Source organism: Eucalyptus grandis, chromosome 11 (genome assembly GCF_016545825.1).
Source record: "Eucalyptus grandis isolate ANBG69807.140 chromosome 11, ASM1654582v1, whole genome shotgun sequence".
NCBI lineage: Eukaryota > Viridiplantae > Streptophyta > Magnoliopsida > Myrtales > Myrtaceae > Eucalyptus > Eucalyptus grandis.
The window spans coordinates 17,709,472-17,728,886 of record NC_052622.1 but is presented as its reverse complement, the minus strand read 5'-3'; the positions used below and the strand labels follow the sequence as shown (position 1 = coordinate 17,728,886).

The 19,415-nt window shown below is 40.3% G+C and overlaps 1 protein-coding gene across 1 annotated transcript; it reads right to left on the bottom strand.

The window, feature by feature from the left end:
- Window positions 1–1,154: 1,154 nt before the first annotated feature.
- On the bottom strand, window positions 1,155–1,595 carry LOC108954977 (classical arabinogalactan protein 10). Its single transcript, XM_018861761.2, has one exon. The coding sequence runs from the start codon at window positions 1,593–1,595 to the stop codon at window positions 1,155–1,157; it is 441 nt and encodes a 146-aa protein (XP_018717306.2).
- Between the last annotated feature and the right edge of the window lie 17,820 nt (window positions 1,596–19,415).

Genomic DNA, 19,415 nt, shown 5'->3' with positions numbered 1-19,415 from the left:
CTTTTCACTTTAAAGTTGCTTTGCAAAATATATAAAAAAAAATGAATATCCAAATATTCATGCCTTCACAAAATGCCCATTCATTCAAAAATACCTTGAAAAAAATGCAAAGTCATTGCTCTAAAGTTGAACTAGACGGCCCTAAGTCCGATATTAAATAATCACCAAATAGCAAAAGACCTGAACTAAACACGGGAGTCTCTGCCACGTCAGCAGATTCCTCCTTTCAACCTTAATCTCTCTTTTTCGACCGATAAATAATAAATAAAAAAGAACGTTACTGTGTCTCTCTGTCTCCCGTACGTCACGATCACATGGGCCGCGTGGCAGACGCCCATGTGCTCCTCCCCCCCCCCTTCCTTACAGTTGGTAATCACGTGACCCCCCGTCCCTTTTCCCCACCATCACTTTAACAAAAATACCCCAAAAGCAAAACCTATAAATAATTGAAAAATTACCTGGCCCCCAACAAAAAAGAAGAAGAATCCCCCTGAAACGGCGTCGCAACACGTCCCCCCCCCGTCCCCTCCACCGCCCCTCCAAAAGGAGACTTCCAACAGCTGTCCTCAACATCGAAGAAAAAGACGAAAACGCCCCTCGATCGCGCATCGATTTTCCGCACTCACTTCTCAAAAAGTCCTCACCAACGACGCTCCGCTCCTCCTTAATCAGGAAGCTTCCAGCATTGAACTCGCTCTCTAAATCAATCGCAGAGCTTCCCAACAGGGAAGAAGGAAAGATAAAAGATTTTACCGTAGAAACGCATCAATCAGTGACGACCCAACTCATCCATCATTACCGAAGTTCGACGAACGGCAAATCACGGATATCACCGCCAGATACAAGATTTGCATAAGTAACCAACATCTATCATCATCATCTATTACCATCATCATCATGTGACCGAGAGAAACAAGCAAAAAAAAATCAATCCGAAGTGATCATAATAACAATCATAGAAACAGTAAAAACCAATCAAATCCCCCAAGTCTCCTGCTGATGAAATCGTCGGCCTCCACCATAAAGTAAAGCAAAAACAGGCAATAAATGAGGAACAAATTACTAAAAAGAAGAGGCTACAAAATCAAAAGAACTAACTCGAGCCTAAAACACCTACTTATCTCCAAATCGAAGCCGATCTCCCAAATCTACATCTACATCAACAGCGCGCCGGCCACCACCGCGGCGGCCATGGATCCGGCGATCGCGACTCTGTCCAGAGAGGCCGGGCCGTTGTTGCTAGGCGTGCCCGGCGTGGAGGCAGCAGGGGCAGGCGGGGTAGCCCCTCCGGGCCCAGAGGCCGGAGGAGCCGGCGGGGACGCGCCAGGGGACGCGCCGGAGGACGGGGACGGAGACGGGACCTTCGGGGTCGAGGGCGCGGGGGCAGGGGCCGGCGTGGAGACGTGGGAGGGCGTGGGGGCCGGCGTGGGGGACGGTGGGGTCGCCACCGGGGACGGGGCCGGGGCGGCCGACGGCGGGGACTTGGTCGGGGCGGCGGCGGGGGACTTCGACGGGGAAGGCGCCGGGGACTGAGCGAGGGCGGAGGAGGCCAGGAGGGCGAAGAGCAAGAGGCACGCGAAGCTCGAGCTGGCCATCGGTCGCAGTAGTTCTGTCGCTCGCCGAGTCGTGTTGCAGCTGCGCGCGTAGAGAGAGAAAGTAGAGAGAGAGAGAGAGAGATGATCGGGGCGTAGTAGGGTAGACAGCAACTGAACTGGAGTTCAAAAATATATAGAGAGAGAGAGACAGAGAGAGAGTACGGATTTTGGTGAGTCAGTTCTAGAGAGAGACCGGAAGCTGAGGAGAAGTCCACCTGACCCTTTGCCGTTTTCTGTGTATTTTCATTCCGGTCCCTCCATTATCTTCTTTTTCTTCGTGACCCGCGCGGTTTGGAAATTTCATTTCAATTTAGGACACGCGGCACGTCAAAGTTACAAGGTCAAGCGTTTTCGGAGCTCCTGAAATATCCGGCTAATCTAGTCTCGGTTGCGACAGCCAAATATGCAGTAAGTCAAATATAGCGAAAGTCGGACTCATAGTGTGACTTCAGCATGGGTTGAAATCAAGTCGAATCACCTTATGGATGGTCCTCGAATGACGTCGGATCGCGCCTCATTAGAAGCTGCGCACGAACCTTAAAGGAGGCACGGGCAGAATAACACGTAAGTAGAGGGACCGAGCGTGGGAAATTTCGGGGAAGACGTTGCGGGCTTGACCACGTGGTGGCAGATGGGCTAATTATTGGGCGACAACTCGATGGGAAATTCAAGGCGGGTTCGGAGTTTTTTGTTTTTCAGCCCACCGCGATGGAGTTGGAGCCGCGTATTAGCTGGGCGCACGGGGGCTGTGGAATGGACGGTGGGCGGCGGTCCTCCGAACCTAATTCCACCCACGCGGAAGGCGCGAATTGCTGGGAGGGGACGGGTGGCGTTGCGTGCGCGAAAAGGCTTGCGACAGCGGCACCGTTCGAATGAAGCAGAGGGACATCTGCCTGTCTGGAACCCAGTTTTCCAGCCATGACGCCTTGCCTTTGTCCGCCGGGATGGCCCTGCCTTGACTGTCCGTATCATGTGGGCGACGCTGGCGTGACGAAAGTCAGAATGGGTTTCCGACGTCGTGGAGTGTAACGCTACAAGTGGTGACAGCGTGAAAACGTTCCCGGCGTCCGTTTGTGCATTTCGTCGAACGCTCGGTGTGTCTGCTGGGTTGGTGGACGGCGGATGATACGTTATAGTTCTTAGGTTGTTTGAGAGTCGCTTTGATCAGTGCTCAACTCCTCGTCCATTATCATGCTCGAGAAGCCTTGTTGCCGATCACGTTGTGCACGTTGCATTGCAGGTTGGTGTTGCGCTACAATTTTATCGTTCGCATCGCGTTCTTCTAGCTGATTTTACATAGCTTGATTCCATCCCTTCATGGAATGGAAAAGATCAAACTATAACAGTTCAATTGCGTGCTTTCATAGTTGTCATTGGCACCAATATCGGCGCCACCATAGATATATCAAAAGTCCAATAACAAAAATGAATAAATGGAGGAAAACCATACATATATAAAAAATATACGAATTCTATCGTTAAGTGATTTATGATATTTCAACACTCTACTCATTATTCATGATCAGTTTTTTTATAAAAAATTTTAACTCCCGTGCGCTCCAATATCTGTAGAGTTATTTTTATTAACCTGCCCAAGTAGGCTCTGTTCTTAACAAGCCACATTGATTTTATGTTGCCAATAATGTGACTGTACAACATCATCTTGGCTCGAAATTTAATTCAAAAGCACATGGAAGCAGTTGGAACCCAAAGCCCTAAAAAGAGGGAAACACCCTGTCAGGCATCAAACCCAATACTTCACGAAAATAGTCGTTATGCAAAGTCAAGACCGGTCTCCTAGATAATATTATCACCAAATTAAATTAGTAATACAAATTTGAAAAACGGTATCTTCCTAGCTAGCACAATCCAACAAATAATACGAGATCCAAAGGGCTTTCAAATATCCGACCGATTTCGCTTATAATTTTTTTTTTCAGCGTGCAGCGGATGATCACTTTCATTTTCGTCCTACTTCTCCAGTGCCAAATATTTTATCCATAAACACGGTGGAGTAATGTCTACGGTTACAGAGTCCGAGGCCTAGATTGTACGACAGAAACGCGTCTTTTGTCGGGTACCGTTGCGATCGGCACGTTAGCGATCTAAACTTTTATAATTTTAATCTTCTAGACTTATAGAGTAAGTGTGGGGTTGTTGTAATTTTTAGTGATTAAAGAAAGTGGACTATCGTGGTGATCATAAAGAAAATGGGGTGTGTCCAAATGGCTTTATTTCTATTGCTTTGCTCATGTGCTGTGACATGTGGAGCACTTCGGATTCCGAAAGCGATTGCTCCACTTTAGTATTTTAATAATTACGTGAACTTTCCACGGTTTTGTTGAAAATCGTACCGCCCCAACAAGACGTTGAGATGAGGAAATTATTAGTTTTTTTCATAGGAAAATACTATAAGAATAAAAGGGAAAAGAAGAAAAAAGCAAATGCTTTTGAGGTCAATTTCTTCGGTCCTTGTCTTTAAGTTGCCAATTTTGAAATCCAAATCTGAAAATACTTCGGCGTCTGTTGTGGGGGGTTGGGGGTTAGGTGAGTCCAAAAGCTATTGAGTGGAACTCAAAGGATGCTCTGGGAAAATGCATGGTGCTTTACAGGAGCTTTGCTAGGGTAAGGGAGGATAATGAAATTAAGCATAAGAACCTTCGCGTGAGAACAGAATGTTTGTGGTACTCAAGTTACATGAACTGAGCCAATCAAAATCGTTAGGGTGCTTTCAAGAAATAAACATATGCATGGACATTAGCAAGAGTAAATATCAAACAAGAGGGGTGGAAGGAAAAGAAGGTTGCTAGATACCTAGTGAAAAAATAGTGAATCGAGATCCAGCCGTCATTGGAAAAGATGAAAGATGTTTAAAATCAGAAAAAAGGAGGAATGGGCTTCAAGGACTTGATATCCTTCAATAAAGTTATGCTCGCAAACAAGCATGGAAATTAGCACGTAACTAAGAATCTTATGGAGCCAAGTTATAAAAGGAATTTATTTTCCTGATGGATCCTTTTGGCAAGATGACAAGGGGTGTGGCCCCTCCTAAGGTTGGCAGAGCATTTCGATAGACAGAGAACTGATAGAGAAATCAATTATGTGGTCAGTTGAAAATCAGAAATTATCAGAATTCGTGAAGATAGATTACTCAAGAGAGGCACTACTGGAGGGCCAGCTTAACTTAAGCGATCCAATTATAGTAGCCTGCTAATTTGATGTGAGGAGGATAAGTGGGATGGAGAATTTTTTTTTTTTTTTTTGATCTGTAAACCATCATCATTTTATTTACTACTTCATATGATGAAACAAAACACTCGAGCATCGAGCATAGTAGATCAAATAAAAACGGGGGATTATAAATCCGGTCTGGGGTAGAGAGTTGTTTCGGCATGCCTTCGCGATCCAATCCGCGGGGCGGTTTAAGTTTCTGCTACAGTGGGCCAACGTCAGGCCCGGAAGGTGAAGTAATTTTGCCTGGGCCCGGCTCACGGTCGGATTCAGTTCCCAACTCAACTCTATTGAAGTCTTCAAAGCGTGCACAAGAGATAAGCAGTCAGAGTGTACTTGAGGAGAGAGAAAGTTCCGGGTCTCGATGAAATTTAAGGTTTCGACGATCGCGATCGTCTCTGCCTGGAGAGCCGAAGTCGCAGCGACTAGCTTCGCGAAACCATCGACAATGAGGCCTCGGTGATCTTTGCATACACATGCTATGGCCGCGCGATGTCGAGTCTGTCTCGTCATCTCGGTGGGAGGTTACGTCGTATCGGTGTTTGCTGTGTTCCTTTCCGATCCTCGGGTCGAAAGCTGCATCCACATCAATACGAATCGTTCCTGGAGGAGGTGGAAGCCAAGAGTCAGATAAGTGTTCGGTTTTCTTCTTGTTGTTCTTTTCGCCATTTGCGGATCTATAGCTTTTACAGAAATGCTTCGCTCTCTGGCTATGATTGACTTTGGTCTCGGAATCTGCGATTGAATATGAATCGATTTCGTTCCTTCCGAGATGTTCCATAATACCTCAGCAATTAGGTTGAATTTACCCGAGGTTACTTGAAGATCATTTGTATGTCGCGAATCCATTCTTCAAATCGGGAAAGGCCGACTGGGAATCAGATATGCAAGGGGGCCGAACTCCGGACCTTTACAGTCCATGGGCGAGAGAAAAAGGTGTGCTCCGGCGTTTCAGCTTCTTTTTTTTGCGAGAGGACACAAGGGAGAAGGTACGATTTTGCGGTGGTGCAAGTTTTCCTTTGTAGCTAGGGCATTGTTACATGCATTCCGAGAAAAAATTCTTGTTACGGGTGGGATTGTGGACTGCCATATATTTTTCCATAGATTGGGACCCGCCCGGTAAGATGATGTTGCTTGATTGTCCTGTGTGATAACAGAGACTTTCCTAAACATGAAATAGCCACTCTTTACTGAGTACTCTCCTATTTTTGTGTGCATCCATACCAGCTTGTCATTCTCGTCGGGTAAGCCAATGGGTGTGGCTAGAATTTCCTGCACTCTCCTTTCATCGAACATAGAATGTATTAAGGGTTCATTCCATGTACCTGTGTGCGGATATATGAGTTCTGCGACTTTTTCTGGTTCATGTTGTGATCTTTGGGCCTTCTATTATACCACTCTTTAGCCATCTCACTGTTCTAATTGGAGTGTTTTTGCCATTGCCGATCCTATGCATGACCTGAGGAGCAACCGAGTCCCTTGCCATGATGATACTCTGCCATCCCCACGAAGGCCTTGACCCTCTGCCTGCAGTCCAGAAATCTCCCTGTGAGTAATATAGCCCTTTCCATAATCTGGTTAACAAAGAGTCTGGATTTTGAATTATGCGTCACATCTGCTTTGCTAGCAGTGCTTTATTAACAGTCTGTAGATCTTTAAATCCCAATCCCCCTTCACCTTTCCCTGTTTTCAACAAATCCCACTTCTTCCAGTGGATTGCAGTCTTTTTCTCGTTGCTTTTCCACCAAAAAGATGCAACCTTCTTCTCTATTGCTTTACATATTGATATAGAAATTTTAAATATAGACATCACGTACTGAGGGATAGCTTGTACTACTGCTTTTATGAGAATTTCCTTTCCAGCTTTTGATAACAGTTTTTCCTTCCAGCTGCTCAACCTGGAGTTTACCCGAGCTAGGATCCAAGCGAACATGTCCTTCTTGGAGTGTCCCTAGTCTAAAGGTATGCCCAGATATTTCCCTGTCTTTGCGATTTCTGGAACCCTAAGAGCAGATGCCATATTTCTTCTTAGATCTGTAGGACATCCTTTACTAAAGTAGATGCCTGATTTGTTGAGGTTAATTGCCTGGCCTGAAGCAAAGCTGTACTGATTAAGTATGTCAGCAAGGTTTTGACATTCCATAACTGTTCCATGCAGGAAAAAGATTGAATCATCTGCAAATAGCAGATGGGACAGAGTAGGGCATTGACAGTTCAGTCTGATCCCAGTGAGCGTACCCTCCTGCATAGCTTTCTTCATCAGAATTGACAACACATTGGCTACGATGATGAAAAGGTAAGGTGAGAGTGGGTCTCCTTGGCGTAGGCCGCGGGTAGGTTTGAAAAAAGGTAACGGTTCTCCATTGAGGTTTATGCTGAAGGATACTGTGCTCACACATTGCATTATCCATGTTATCCATTTGTCACAGAAGCCCATTTTTGTTAGGCATGCCTTAAGAAAATCCCACTCGATGCGATCATAAGCCTTTTGCATGTCCGGTTTAAGACTCGCTTGAAATTTCTTCCTCCCGTTGCTAGTTCGGAGTCTGTGGAGCACTTCTGTACTATCAATATGTTGTCCTGAATCTCCTCGCCTCCCACAAAAGCGCTCTGTTCCTCTGCGATGATATGGGGTAGGATAGGTTTGAGTCTGTTGTAAGGACTTTAGAGATTATTTTGTATAGGAAGTTGCAGAGACTGATAGGGCGATATTGCTCTAGTTTTTCTGGCTGTGGGACTTTGGGTATCAGTGTGATTTGTGTTCTGTTTAGTGCAGGATCTAGATGGCCTGTGGTGAATAAGAGCTGCAGTGCTTGATGGATGTCTTTGGAGACAACTGGCCAATGTTCTCTATAAAATATTCCGTGGAACCCATCAGGATCGGGTGCCCTAAAAGCTCCAAGATGCTGCATAGCTATGGTAACTTCCTCCTCAGTGAAATTCTCCATTAAGGTACGGTTCATCTGGTCATCCACTAAAGTAGGGATGTGTTGTAAGATAGGTTGCCGATTACGGTCTCCCACCGATGTGTATAAGTTTTGAAAAACTGTTCGTCATCCCCGTACCTGCTGTTCCCCTCTTACCCATTCACCACTCTCATTTTTCAGCGTTCTTATCTGATTTCTACATCTCCTCTGAATTGTCGTTGCATGAAAGAAACGAGTGTTTTTGTCGCCCCACTTAATCCAACTTAATCTCGATCGCATGCCCCAATACATCTCTTCTTGTCTCCATAGTTGGTCGATTTCTTTAGTTATTTCTTTCTCCCGAGCTGTCTCTTCATGTGCTTGTTTACTGTTCATCAGGTTCTAGAGTTCTCCTTTGAGCAGGGTGATTCTCTTCTTTGCATGGCCGAATTTGCTCTTGCTCCACTGCATTAACCTCTGTTGTACTTGCTGCAATTTTTCCACCATATTAAGGTCCTGTGCAGCAGGGTCATTCCAGGTATCTGTGATAATGTTTTTGCTTTCTGTTTCATCAGACCAATAAGCTTCATATCTGAACTGCTTTCGCTTTCTTCTTTTTGGTTGATCCAGAGATATCAGGATAGGACAGTGATCCGAGCCTATTGCTGGGAGTGCAGTGCAGTCTGCCTCAGGGTAAGTAATTCTCCATTGATGTGAGCATAATGCCCTGTCAAGTCTCTCTTTGCTTAGAGCTCTTTTTGACGAACAAATAGTAGGTGAAATACTAACTGTGCCTCTGAGGACTCGTTTTACACAAGATAAATTGGTTAGGTGTGTCCGAAAGCTATTAAGTGGAACATAAAGGATGGTCTGGGGAAAATGCATGGTGCTTTGCAAAAGCCTCTACCAAGATAAGGGAGGATCATGAAATTAAGCACAAGAACCTTTGCGCGAGCACAGAACGTTATGTCGTAATCGAGTTACAGTTACGAAACTCTGCTAGATGGAACCTCAGTCAATAACATGCGAGACAGAAATTATATAATTCAGGGTACCGATATGTATATATCATCGTTTTTCTCTTATAAGTATGTCAAAAGGATTCGGGTTGTCATGATAAAATCATAAAACGATGCTATCATGATGTTACCTCGATTGCGTTATCTATAAACGAGAATTACTTACATGCTATAATGGGACTAATACAAGAATAAGATTTCATACAAATTCATATCTAATGGTTGAACTTTATTACTAATTTATGTTATGTAATGAGAAATAACAATATATTACATTTGTTTTCACAAAGATAAAAAGATAGGATCGTTTCAATAAATGATTCTCAACATGTTATATCGTTAATTGACTAAATAAAAGGTATAAAATAAGTTTACAAACAAGGTAGTTTTACCTAAATATAATACATCATGTCTTTTGTACGTGTATAACCCCGTTCACTTTGAAAGATCAAGAATTTTTCGTAAGTTTAGCAAATCTGCAGGAGACGGAAATTTTATTGAAAATGGCATACTTATGTGTATTTTATATTAAAGAAAGAAGTTAAGTGAAATAGTACATCTAATGCTTGTATGAGAAAAAAAAAGAAAAAGAAAAAGATAACTTGCTACACAAGCTGCAACAGAAAGACCATAATATCGATAAGGGAAGCACCCGGGATCAAATAGCTCTTCCAATTTTATGTCCTCCGATGCGTCTATCATGATCGAACTATGTGCCAATATCCCTCGAGACACTTGTTGCATACTTGGATGATGCTCTGGTTTTGCACTTAAGCACGAAAATGCCATCTTCACAATGAAGGCCCACTTTCCCTAGTACATCACCTTTTGGGAATGGAATTCTTTAATCTAAGACTTGTTTTAGTAGCCAACGTGAAGTTGGTGATTTGCTTGATGATGATGAAGATGAGGATGCCAGTGATGATATGAGATCGTCCAGATGTCTCCCTATGATTATTTCCAACGTCACCCTCCAAAGCTTAAACATCACACTTCTTCATCTTCATCGTGTATGCGAGCTCTATAGAGAGGAACCAACAATATTTTTTCTATTTCTTATTGATGCTATCTTTTGTTGGCAAAAATATTATTAATAATATTCAATTGATTATTTATTATTGAAGAAACCGACTAACCTAGAGCTGCATATCCAAAGGTGCCTGCAAAGGAAGTCCAATTGGATGAACAAGGTTGTAGAACCTTAGCCTTGCCAAAATTAAAGATATGAGCTTCGTATTTTTCATCCACTAAATTGTTCTTGCTTGATACGTCTCGCCAAATTATCACAGGAGAGCATTCATGGTGCATGTAAGACAAAGCATAAGCCATACATTTAACAATCTCTCTTATTCTAGTGGAATGCTATTATCCTTGCTTCATTGTTCAATACATCCTTCAAGTTGCCAAATTGCAAGAACTCATACACCAAAAATGAATATCGAGAACTTGAGCAAACGCCATATAGCTTGACAATATTTCGAGGCCAAGCTTCCATTAGATAATGAATCTCCCTTTCAAATGCTTTTCAACCAGCAATTTGGACTTCCACTACTTAGTTAAATTTCTTTACCACAACAGTCTCACCTGTTTGCAACTAGAGCTTGTAAACACTCCCATCTCCTTCCACACCAATGCAATATTTGGCATCAAACTCCTCTGTGGCTTCTATAATGCTTTCATACACCATTCTTCTGTCAAAGCTTAATATTACCCATAGGTTTCCATTGCTTCCATCAAATCGAAGTAGCCTCCACTTTCCTTACTCTTCAACATACAATACTTAAAATTCCCACAACAAAAAGCTAAGAAAGTAGGTAACCTAAAGTAGGAATCAAAATGTTGTGAAAAAAAAAAAGTAGGAATCAAAATTAGTGGCAACTTTTTGCTTTTGTTCTTGCCTTTCAACATTTTTCCTATACAGGGGTTAAGACTAGCAATAACTCCACACAAACATTTGTTCCCCCTCACAACTTCAATTGTAACATTACAAAAGGCTAGAATGTTTGATAAATGATAGTCTAACTCATTATACAATATGTCAATGGATGTCAAGCTTATCATGTCATCAAAGGTCGACACAATTAAACTCGAGAGCTAATTGTTTGAGAGATTTGAGTATTTTCAATCTATGTAATTGTAACGACCCGACTCTAGGTCATGGAGTTATTGTTGCGACATCCCAAGTGCGTCACCATCCCATTTCTTTAATCTTTTTTTTACGAGCATGCAGAAGCATACATATATCAAGCACTTGTACACAACAACAATTAGCTAGGAAAAAACACTTTACAAACACACTACTTATATTACATTAGTATATTTTACAAACCCTTTCTACAGGCCTCTCCTTTTCACATCATCTTTATATATCTGTGTAGGTCAAGGGAATTCCCATCTCCTCTAGCATGACTACAGCTTCCAAAATTGGTTGCGGCTTCCATGCCTACAAGTCTAAAAAACAAGGAGTGAGTCCAACTCGGTAAATAAAAACCCTTAATCTTCTACTAGGATGACATGTCATCATCAAATCTAGCATGTATAGTACTCATATTACAATATCAATCATAGATTGATAGTAATATTACTGCTTCATCTCGACTACGTATGTGTGTCCCTTTGACATAACTTTCATGCATACTTACCTTCGATTTATCTATAAACATAATAAGTCACATAGTAATAAACAAACCGACATGCATAAAAGATTCATTAACATATATCTTGGCTTAACCAAGGCATCTAATTTCAATCTAGATATCCTGGTTCAACCATAGCATCTCGGCTCAATCAAGGTATCCTGGTGCTAGTTCACCCAAGGCATCCAAGCTCAACTCAAGCATTCTGACTCAATTAGGGTATCATGTTCTTTCGAATGAGACATCACCACCAGCGCTATTGGACGATAGTCTTCTTCTTTCATTTAGTGATTACATATGATGTGTCACATAAACCGATTTATTATCTTATGTCTTAAATCACACATACAAGACCCAAGGGCATGCTCATACAAATGCAAGTCATATATTACAATACCGCAACTACATAATATACCAGGCATGACTTAGGATGTATGGCTCAAACCAACCCGTCTAGATGTTGACCCTTCACCAAATGAGGCTTGGATCGATACATCTCAATATTGATCCATGGCCAAGTGAGACTTTGTCTGTCACATCTTAGCACCAGTTCAAGACCAAGTGAGACTTTTTTGTGTCTCAAGCATGAATCAACTAACACATGAGCAAACCATACAAATGGACCCGCAACATGTAAACAATGGATAATTATATGACTAAACTCAACAATTTAACATATCGCTCTAGCCAAGGGTTATGAATTATGCTTACTACAGTTCAAGGATGGTGACATGTGGGCAAGTAGCGCGGCAAGAGTCAAGCAAAAAGCGGCACGACCTCGAGAGAGCACGAGCGGAGAGAGTGGGCGGCCGAGAGAGAGTGAGGGTTAGTGGTGAGGGTGAAGATGTGAGAAAGAGGGAGAGGAATTGTGTGAATGGTGAGGAAATGAGGAGGGGTATCTCTATTTATAGGCAAGCCTCTTATCCTTACCCTTCTAATTAGATCAATAGGATTTCTCTAGGTGGCAAACCTAGGTTGAGAAGGTGGCAAGGCTATGGAGGAAGAGGTGGCAAGACTAGACTTTTAGGATGACATTCGTAATAATGAAATGGCTAACCCACTCTCCAAGGCTTAGTTTACGTGTACTAATGACCTATTCTATTAGAGGACACTCGAGCATACATCTCACCCCTTTCATTTAATGCTTAGATTTAGTGTAATCATTAGGCTAAGATATTCATCACATGCCTAAACAAAACTTGTTCTCCAAGCTTAGCCTCTCTAAAATCTTCCTTGGAGTCTTAATATAACTCTAATGATGGCCATGTCCATTAGGTGACATGTAAGTGCATGACTCACCCTCCCCCATTTAATGCTTAGATTTGTGCCATTATAAGGTTTGGATTTGATCTTGTCCCTAACTTGCTCTCCAAGGTAAGCCAAGTCTTTTAGAGTGTTCTATTTTGTCCCCTTCTAAAGAATAAGTTAAACATGAAAATGAGACAATATGTCACTAAGTTATCTAAGCTTGGCGAAACTTAACTCCCAAGTCTCAAATTAGAATCACGATGGCCTAAGGCTAGATAAAAATATAAGCTTAGGATTCATCAAAGTGCATTAAATGGCATTAAATAAGTAGCTTCCAAAAATATTTAAGACCAATCTTGATCTTCAAGACAACTTGGTATTTGATCTCTTTGCCCTTCAAATAGGCATGTAACCCCTCTCTTTGCTCTTGGGTAAAACTTATCTTCCAAGTCTTATATTAGTGCCATTATAACTTAAGCCTAGAAGGACACATAAACTTGTGATTCACCGTGGTTCATGGAATGACTAGCTTCCAAAGATAATTAAGTCTAACCTTGGTCTTCAAGACAACTTAATCTTCAAGGAGTTCCCCTTGGGGGTGTGACTCATCTTGTAATAATTGATTCACTCCCAAGGCTTACTTTAGGGAAATGATGGTTCTAAATCCTTATGGACACATAAGTTCATGAGTCATCTCTTGCATTTATTGACTAACTTCCAAATGACTTAATGGGGAAGCTTATCTACAAGACAACTTGTTCTTCAAGTTGTTCTCCCCCCTTCTTTCTTTTAGGCATGTGACTTGTCTAAGAGTAATGATGTTCCTAAACTTCTAGGGACACTTAAGCAAGTGAGTGAACTATCCTAATGATGGCTCTTGGATTTAGTTCATCAAGAAAACCCAATTCTCATGGCCCGAAACTGAGGTTGTTATGGTAATAGCCCAAGTTGTCTAGGTATTTCTCCCATAAGCAAATTATAGCTCAAATTGAGAAGTTGGAAAGATTGAAGATTGCTGATCTCAATGGGAATACTTCCATCAATATTATTTTTGCTGAAATTCACAAACTAAAGCTTCGAAGACTCCCTAAGTAGTCTAGAAATTGAGATACTGAGGTTATTTCCAACAATGTTAATTATTGATATATCAGACGTTCCAAGTTCTGGAGGTATGTAGTTTACAAGATGATATCATCGAGTGAAAACTTTAGAAGAGACTTGAGTTTTCTCAAGTCGAAAATGGGTCAATCCATATTTAACTCATTTAACTCATTTAACTTGTTTTGACTCATATTCATATATTGTAAATGCAATTATTCATACCGACCTATATCCAACCTGACTTGTATTGTTAAAACCCATTGATATTCTAAGAAAATCACACGCCCACTTTAAGCTATATGCTAATTGGATTGAAATATTAAATTAAATAAAAAAGAAAATTTAAAAATTTAAAAATAGGAAATAAAATAAAAAATGTTTAAAAAATATATAAATTGAAATATTTATAAATAATTAGACCATGCACATGATTCTCTTGTATGAAGTGAACATATTAATAAGCAACTAAAAAATTGCAACGTGAAAAATCTTTAACTAAACCTAAGAAAACTTATTTTTATGATATTTTAAAAAATGATATTGTTAAAACACTTTTATGAAATACAAATTCAATGGACATTTTTATAATTTTTTTAAAATTATTTTCTAGAAAATCAAAATTTTAATTTTTTTTTTTTAAATCAAAATTTTATTTTTTATTTTTAAAAATATAATTTTAATTTTTTTTTTTTTAAAAATATAATTTTAATTATTTTTTTTTTAAAAATATAATTTCTTTTTCTTTTTCTTCTTTATTGGCCACAACAACAATTGGCAACCAGCCACGAGCTCGCCCAGATTGGCGAGGCTCAAGCCTCGCTAGTCATCGGCGAGATCGAGCCTCACCAAAGGTCAGCAAGTTCAACCTCGTTGGATCTATCGAGCCTTGCCAAGCATCAGCCGAGCTCGCGTGAGGCCAACGGCGAGCTCAAGCCTTGCCTGGTCCATCACCAACCGTCACCATGTCGACCACCAAATAAGGAAGGAGGAAGGAAAAAAAAAAAATGAAAAAAAGAAATGAAATATAAAAATAATTATAATTTCAATTTTTATAGAAAACATTTTTATAAAGTTAAAGAGGGAAAAAGTGTGTTAGACTTGGATTGGAAACTTGGAAATTGGTTCTATTCTAATCCACTTGATATTTTAAATTGGTCAAAAATAAGTCACAAGTTCTGACTCATTTAAATCATACTCACTTTTTGGATGTCGTTCTAGTTAGGTTTTCAAAAGTCTCTAACCCATCCATATAATCCATTTTGACACATCTATCAACAACAGAAAAATAATTCATTCTTCTTTTTGGAAAATGGAACACATTACTTTTATGTTATTGATCCCTCGGAGATGGGTTTAATTGTGTCCTGTTGGCAACTCGAACGTGCCACTATCTTTTTCACACGGGTATTGGAATGGCTTGGAGTAAACATTATCTTTAAGATATTGTCCAAAATATCATATTTCAAAAGAAGTATACTGTTTGAAATAGGAAAATTGGATTGTAGTTGTACCAGGTATCTCGGTAAGGTGTCACCTATCTTCGGGTCACCACCATGATCATTAATCTCGTTCCACACAGGAATCACGCAGGTGAAATAAAAAGTGAAAAAAAAAAAAATTAGAGTTGGGAAAACTTTCGATGCCATTTTTATTTTACTCAATTAAGCACTTTCCATTTGTCTCCATAAATATTCATTCACCAATTTTGACCTGTGCTTTTTTTTTCCCTAACAATCATCCATAATCTTCTGGTTGAAGTGCGCTTTTTTCTCTAAGCATACGTTTTCGGCTCATCTATTGGAAAACTCAAAGTGAAACTCTGATTGTTCAAAAGGGAAACTCTATAGTAGATTCTACCAATATCAATGACCAAAGAAGCATGGTTGTTCAAGTGCATTACCTCCAATCGAAGAAGATTTAATCGACCTCATTGTTTGTGAGGAAACTTTCAAGGCATAATCACTTTTAACGTGTATTTCATTTTGCATTCTACACTTTCCGAAACTATAATGTGCAGCTTGATCTTGTTACATGACTCTAATTGCGCCTACCGTCACTTTAACATATAGTACCTATGTAAACCAAACCAACATTTTTTTCCCTAAAAACGCCTATCCCCCCTTTTGACCTGGCCCACCATGAAAAACCCTATTTGCACTTTCATATAGACACACAAATATGAGATAAACTTCACTAGAGCAGTTCAAGCCTTTTTATAAATTCTTCTTGATGGATTTGATCTCGAATGTCGTTTGTTCCAGAAATTTCACATTATGAAGGGAAAAAAACAATCAAAGTACATCCTCACCTTTGACATGCACTTCAAAGCTTTGCATCCTTTTACTTCCGAACTAATCGAGAGACCAAATTATACCTCCCCAAAAGACCATGAACCCTCTCTCCCTCAATCGACACTACGATCTTCCTTTTCGAAGACCTACCATTTTCCCTCCAAATTATTCTAAATTATTCTGATTATTTCCTTCTAGACTAGAGTAAGTGGTGATCTGATTGTAGTTTGGTGTTTGAGGAATAGCATCCAGTGCATTTTGAAAGAAATGGGTGTCCATTTGCTTTATTCTTATTGCTATATTTTTATGTGCCGAGTCTCGTAAGGCACTTCGGATTCTGAAAACGATTGCTCAATGGCCACAACTTTTGTGGAGGGTTAGGTGCGTCAAAGGTTCAAAGCTACTGAGTGGAACCCAAAGGATGCTCTAGGAAAATGCCAGGTGCTTTATAAAAGCCACCAAGATTAGGGAGGATCCTAAAATTAAGCACGACAACCTTTACGCGAGAATCTTTTCCCAAAAAAAAGAAAACAAACTTTGCACGAGAGAGGAATGTTTGGTCGTACTTGAGTTATATGAAACGAGCCAATCGAAATGGTTGGATTGTCGTACATGAACTCATGCTGCGAAACGTATAGAGACAAGTAATAAGAAAAATCCCACTAGAAGGAACCTCTATCGGTAATTTTTGGGATGAAAAATATATAATTTGCAATACAGATACATATGTATTATCATTTTTCTTAAGAGTTGTCAAAAAATTTGACATTGCTATAATAGAATCGTAAAATGATACACCAATCGCATTATATAGAAAGACGAAAAGCTTACATGTGATCATGGGACTATTCAAGGTGAAAGATTCTATGGGAATGTCATATCTAATAGTTGAATGTTATTACAAATTCATGTTATTTAACAAGAATCACAAGAATATTACATTTATTTTTTTCATAAGAAAAAAATAATTTTTTAGCGAACGTGAATTATTATTCTCGATATGTTTTGTTGTTAATTGACAAAAGAAAAGACATTGCATAAGTATAAGGGTGCATTTGTTTCATGGAAAACTCAATGATTAAGGAAAATATTTTCTTGAAAAATACTTTTTAGGAATACGATTAGTTTTCTTTTATTTGGTATATATCATTGAAAACGTTCTTTTCTGTTTGGACCTCATTGGAAAATGCTTTCTCTCAAATAATTTTTTTAAATAAATATTTATTTTTCATTTTTTCCTCGTTTTCCTTCTCTCCCAACCGCCTCTCCACCTAACCCATCGCCCCTTCCTCCTAGGGGTGAGCATCGGTTTAGGGTCAACCCTAGACCGACCTTGGACCGGCCTAACCCTGCTGGTCCTAGTCCAGCTCCTAGGGAGATTGGGTTGGTCATTAGTCCTAGAATTCCTTGACCAACATTGTGCAAGTTAGTTCTCGGTCCTAGGAGTTCCATATCAGTCTAACCCGAATCAATCCTAACTATATATTTATATTACTTATAATTTTTTTATATAGAGAAAACCTTAAAATAAACAGTGTCAACAATATTAAACATCCCTTTAATGATGAGTTCAAGTAATTTTACATTATTCTTCAATAACTTAGATTTTTAATGTCTTTTACAGTATCAATAGTAATAATTTACAAAGGAGGAAAATGTTTTTGTGAAGAGTCCTCATGGCATCATAGCTTCTTATGACATCATCCTCTAGTATTCGTTATCTTCTATCTTATTTGCATTTTCAATTTGCCAAAATCGAAAGAAACAACTTCTCCGATCACCACTTGACACTCGCCTCGCTCGCTTTGGGTCACTCGTGCTGCTTGCCGCTCGATGCTCGCTTGGCTTGTTACTTCCCGCTCGACATTCAATGCTAATTATGTTTGATGCTCACCCCACTTGATCCTCACCACTTGCTTTTCTTAACTAACCTTGCTCATTATCGAACCCATTAGATCGGTATGGTTCTCGGTTGCCATTTTAAGGAGTACAAAAGTTAAAATAAAAAATTATTAGTTGGTCTTGGGTTGACCCTAAAATCGGACCGAACCCATTGGGTCAGTTCGGTTCTCAATCACTTTTTAAAAGAGTACAAAAAATGAAATAAAAAATTATTAATCGATCCTAGGTTGACCTTGAAACCAAACCGAACTCATTGGGTCAATTCAGTCCTTAATCGCTTTTTTAAGGAGTACAAAAAATGAAATAAAAATTTATCGATTAGTCCCGGGTTGACCCTGGAACCGGACCGAACCCATTGGGTCGATTTGGTCCTCAATCCCAAGCTTAATGGGGTTGATCCTCGGTCCCAAAAATTGAGGACCAACTCTGTGCAAATTGATCCTAAGATTAGGAGGTGGACTAGCCCAACCCAAATCATGCTCACCCCTACTTTCTCCTGTCCACCACCATCATCGCTATCTTCGACGACCTCACCTCCCTCTACAACGATTCCATCCACCGAAGCTCAGCCAAGCTCCAAGCACAGGCACAAGCCAGCAAGCCTTGACCATGCCCGAGGCGCAGGCGCACGCATCGCAAACAAGGACAAACCTGGGCTCGCACTGGAAGAAGGCGCAAGCGCATAGAATAGAGAAGCAACAAAGCTCCCCAACGAGGCAAACAATGGCAAAGGGGAACTCGACAAGAACGGTGACGAACCAGAGCTCGCGGGCTGAGCCATTCCAAAGGGCAACAATCCTCCGAATGCGACCAACAATAGTGTACTAAAGAGCATTGGCCCTGAAGTCACCGGCATGGAGCCAAATCCATTGGAGAATGAAGGTGTAGAAGACGCCGATAAAGAGGAAGAGGAGGGAGCGAAGCCAACAGGAGCACAGGAGGGGCTAAGGTTGGAGGAGGCGGTGGTGACAAAAGGGGGCGAAAGAGAAGGAGAGAGGGAAGGAGGAGTTAGGTTTACATTGGCAGAGAAAGAAAAGAAAAGAAAAGATGTAATAATAACAAATTCAAAATTTTTAGTTAGAAATTTTTTTTAATACTAAATTTTTCATTAAACGGGGACCTTAAAACATTTTGGAAAACGTTTTCCGATTCTTTTAAAGGGGAAATCATTTTCCTGAATTTAAGCTTTGGAAGGAAAACATTTTCCGTTGACTCATTTTCTTCAATGAACCAAACACTGGAAAATGAGGAAAACGTTTTCCCTAAAATTGTTTTTGGCAAAACAAACACACCTAAAATTGAAGTATTTTTACCTAAGTATAATAGCGTGTATTTAATACATGCAAAATCCGGTTTTATTTTAAAAGAGCGAGTATTTCTCTATAAGTTCTGCAAATGTGCAAGAGACAAAAGTTTTATACAAAATCACATACATTCAAGGGAACTTTAAGCAAAATAGTGCAAATCATGCTTAAGAGAAACCAAA

What these genes read in the sequence shown, in the direction of transcription:
- LOC108954977 (XM_018861761.2), bottom strand. Translation starts at nt 1,595, where the DNA reads ATGGCCAGCTCGAGCTTCGCGTGCCTCTTGCTCTTCGCCCTCCTGGCC.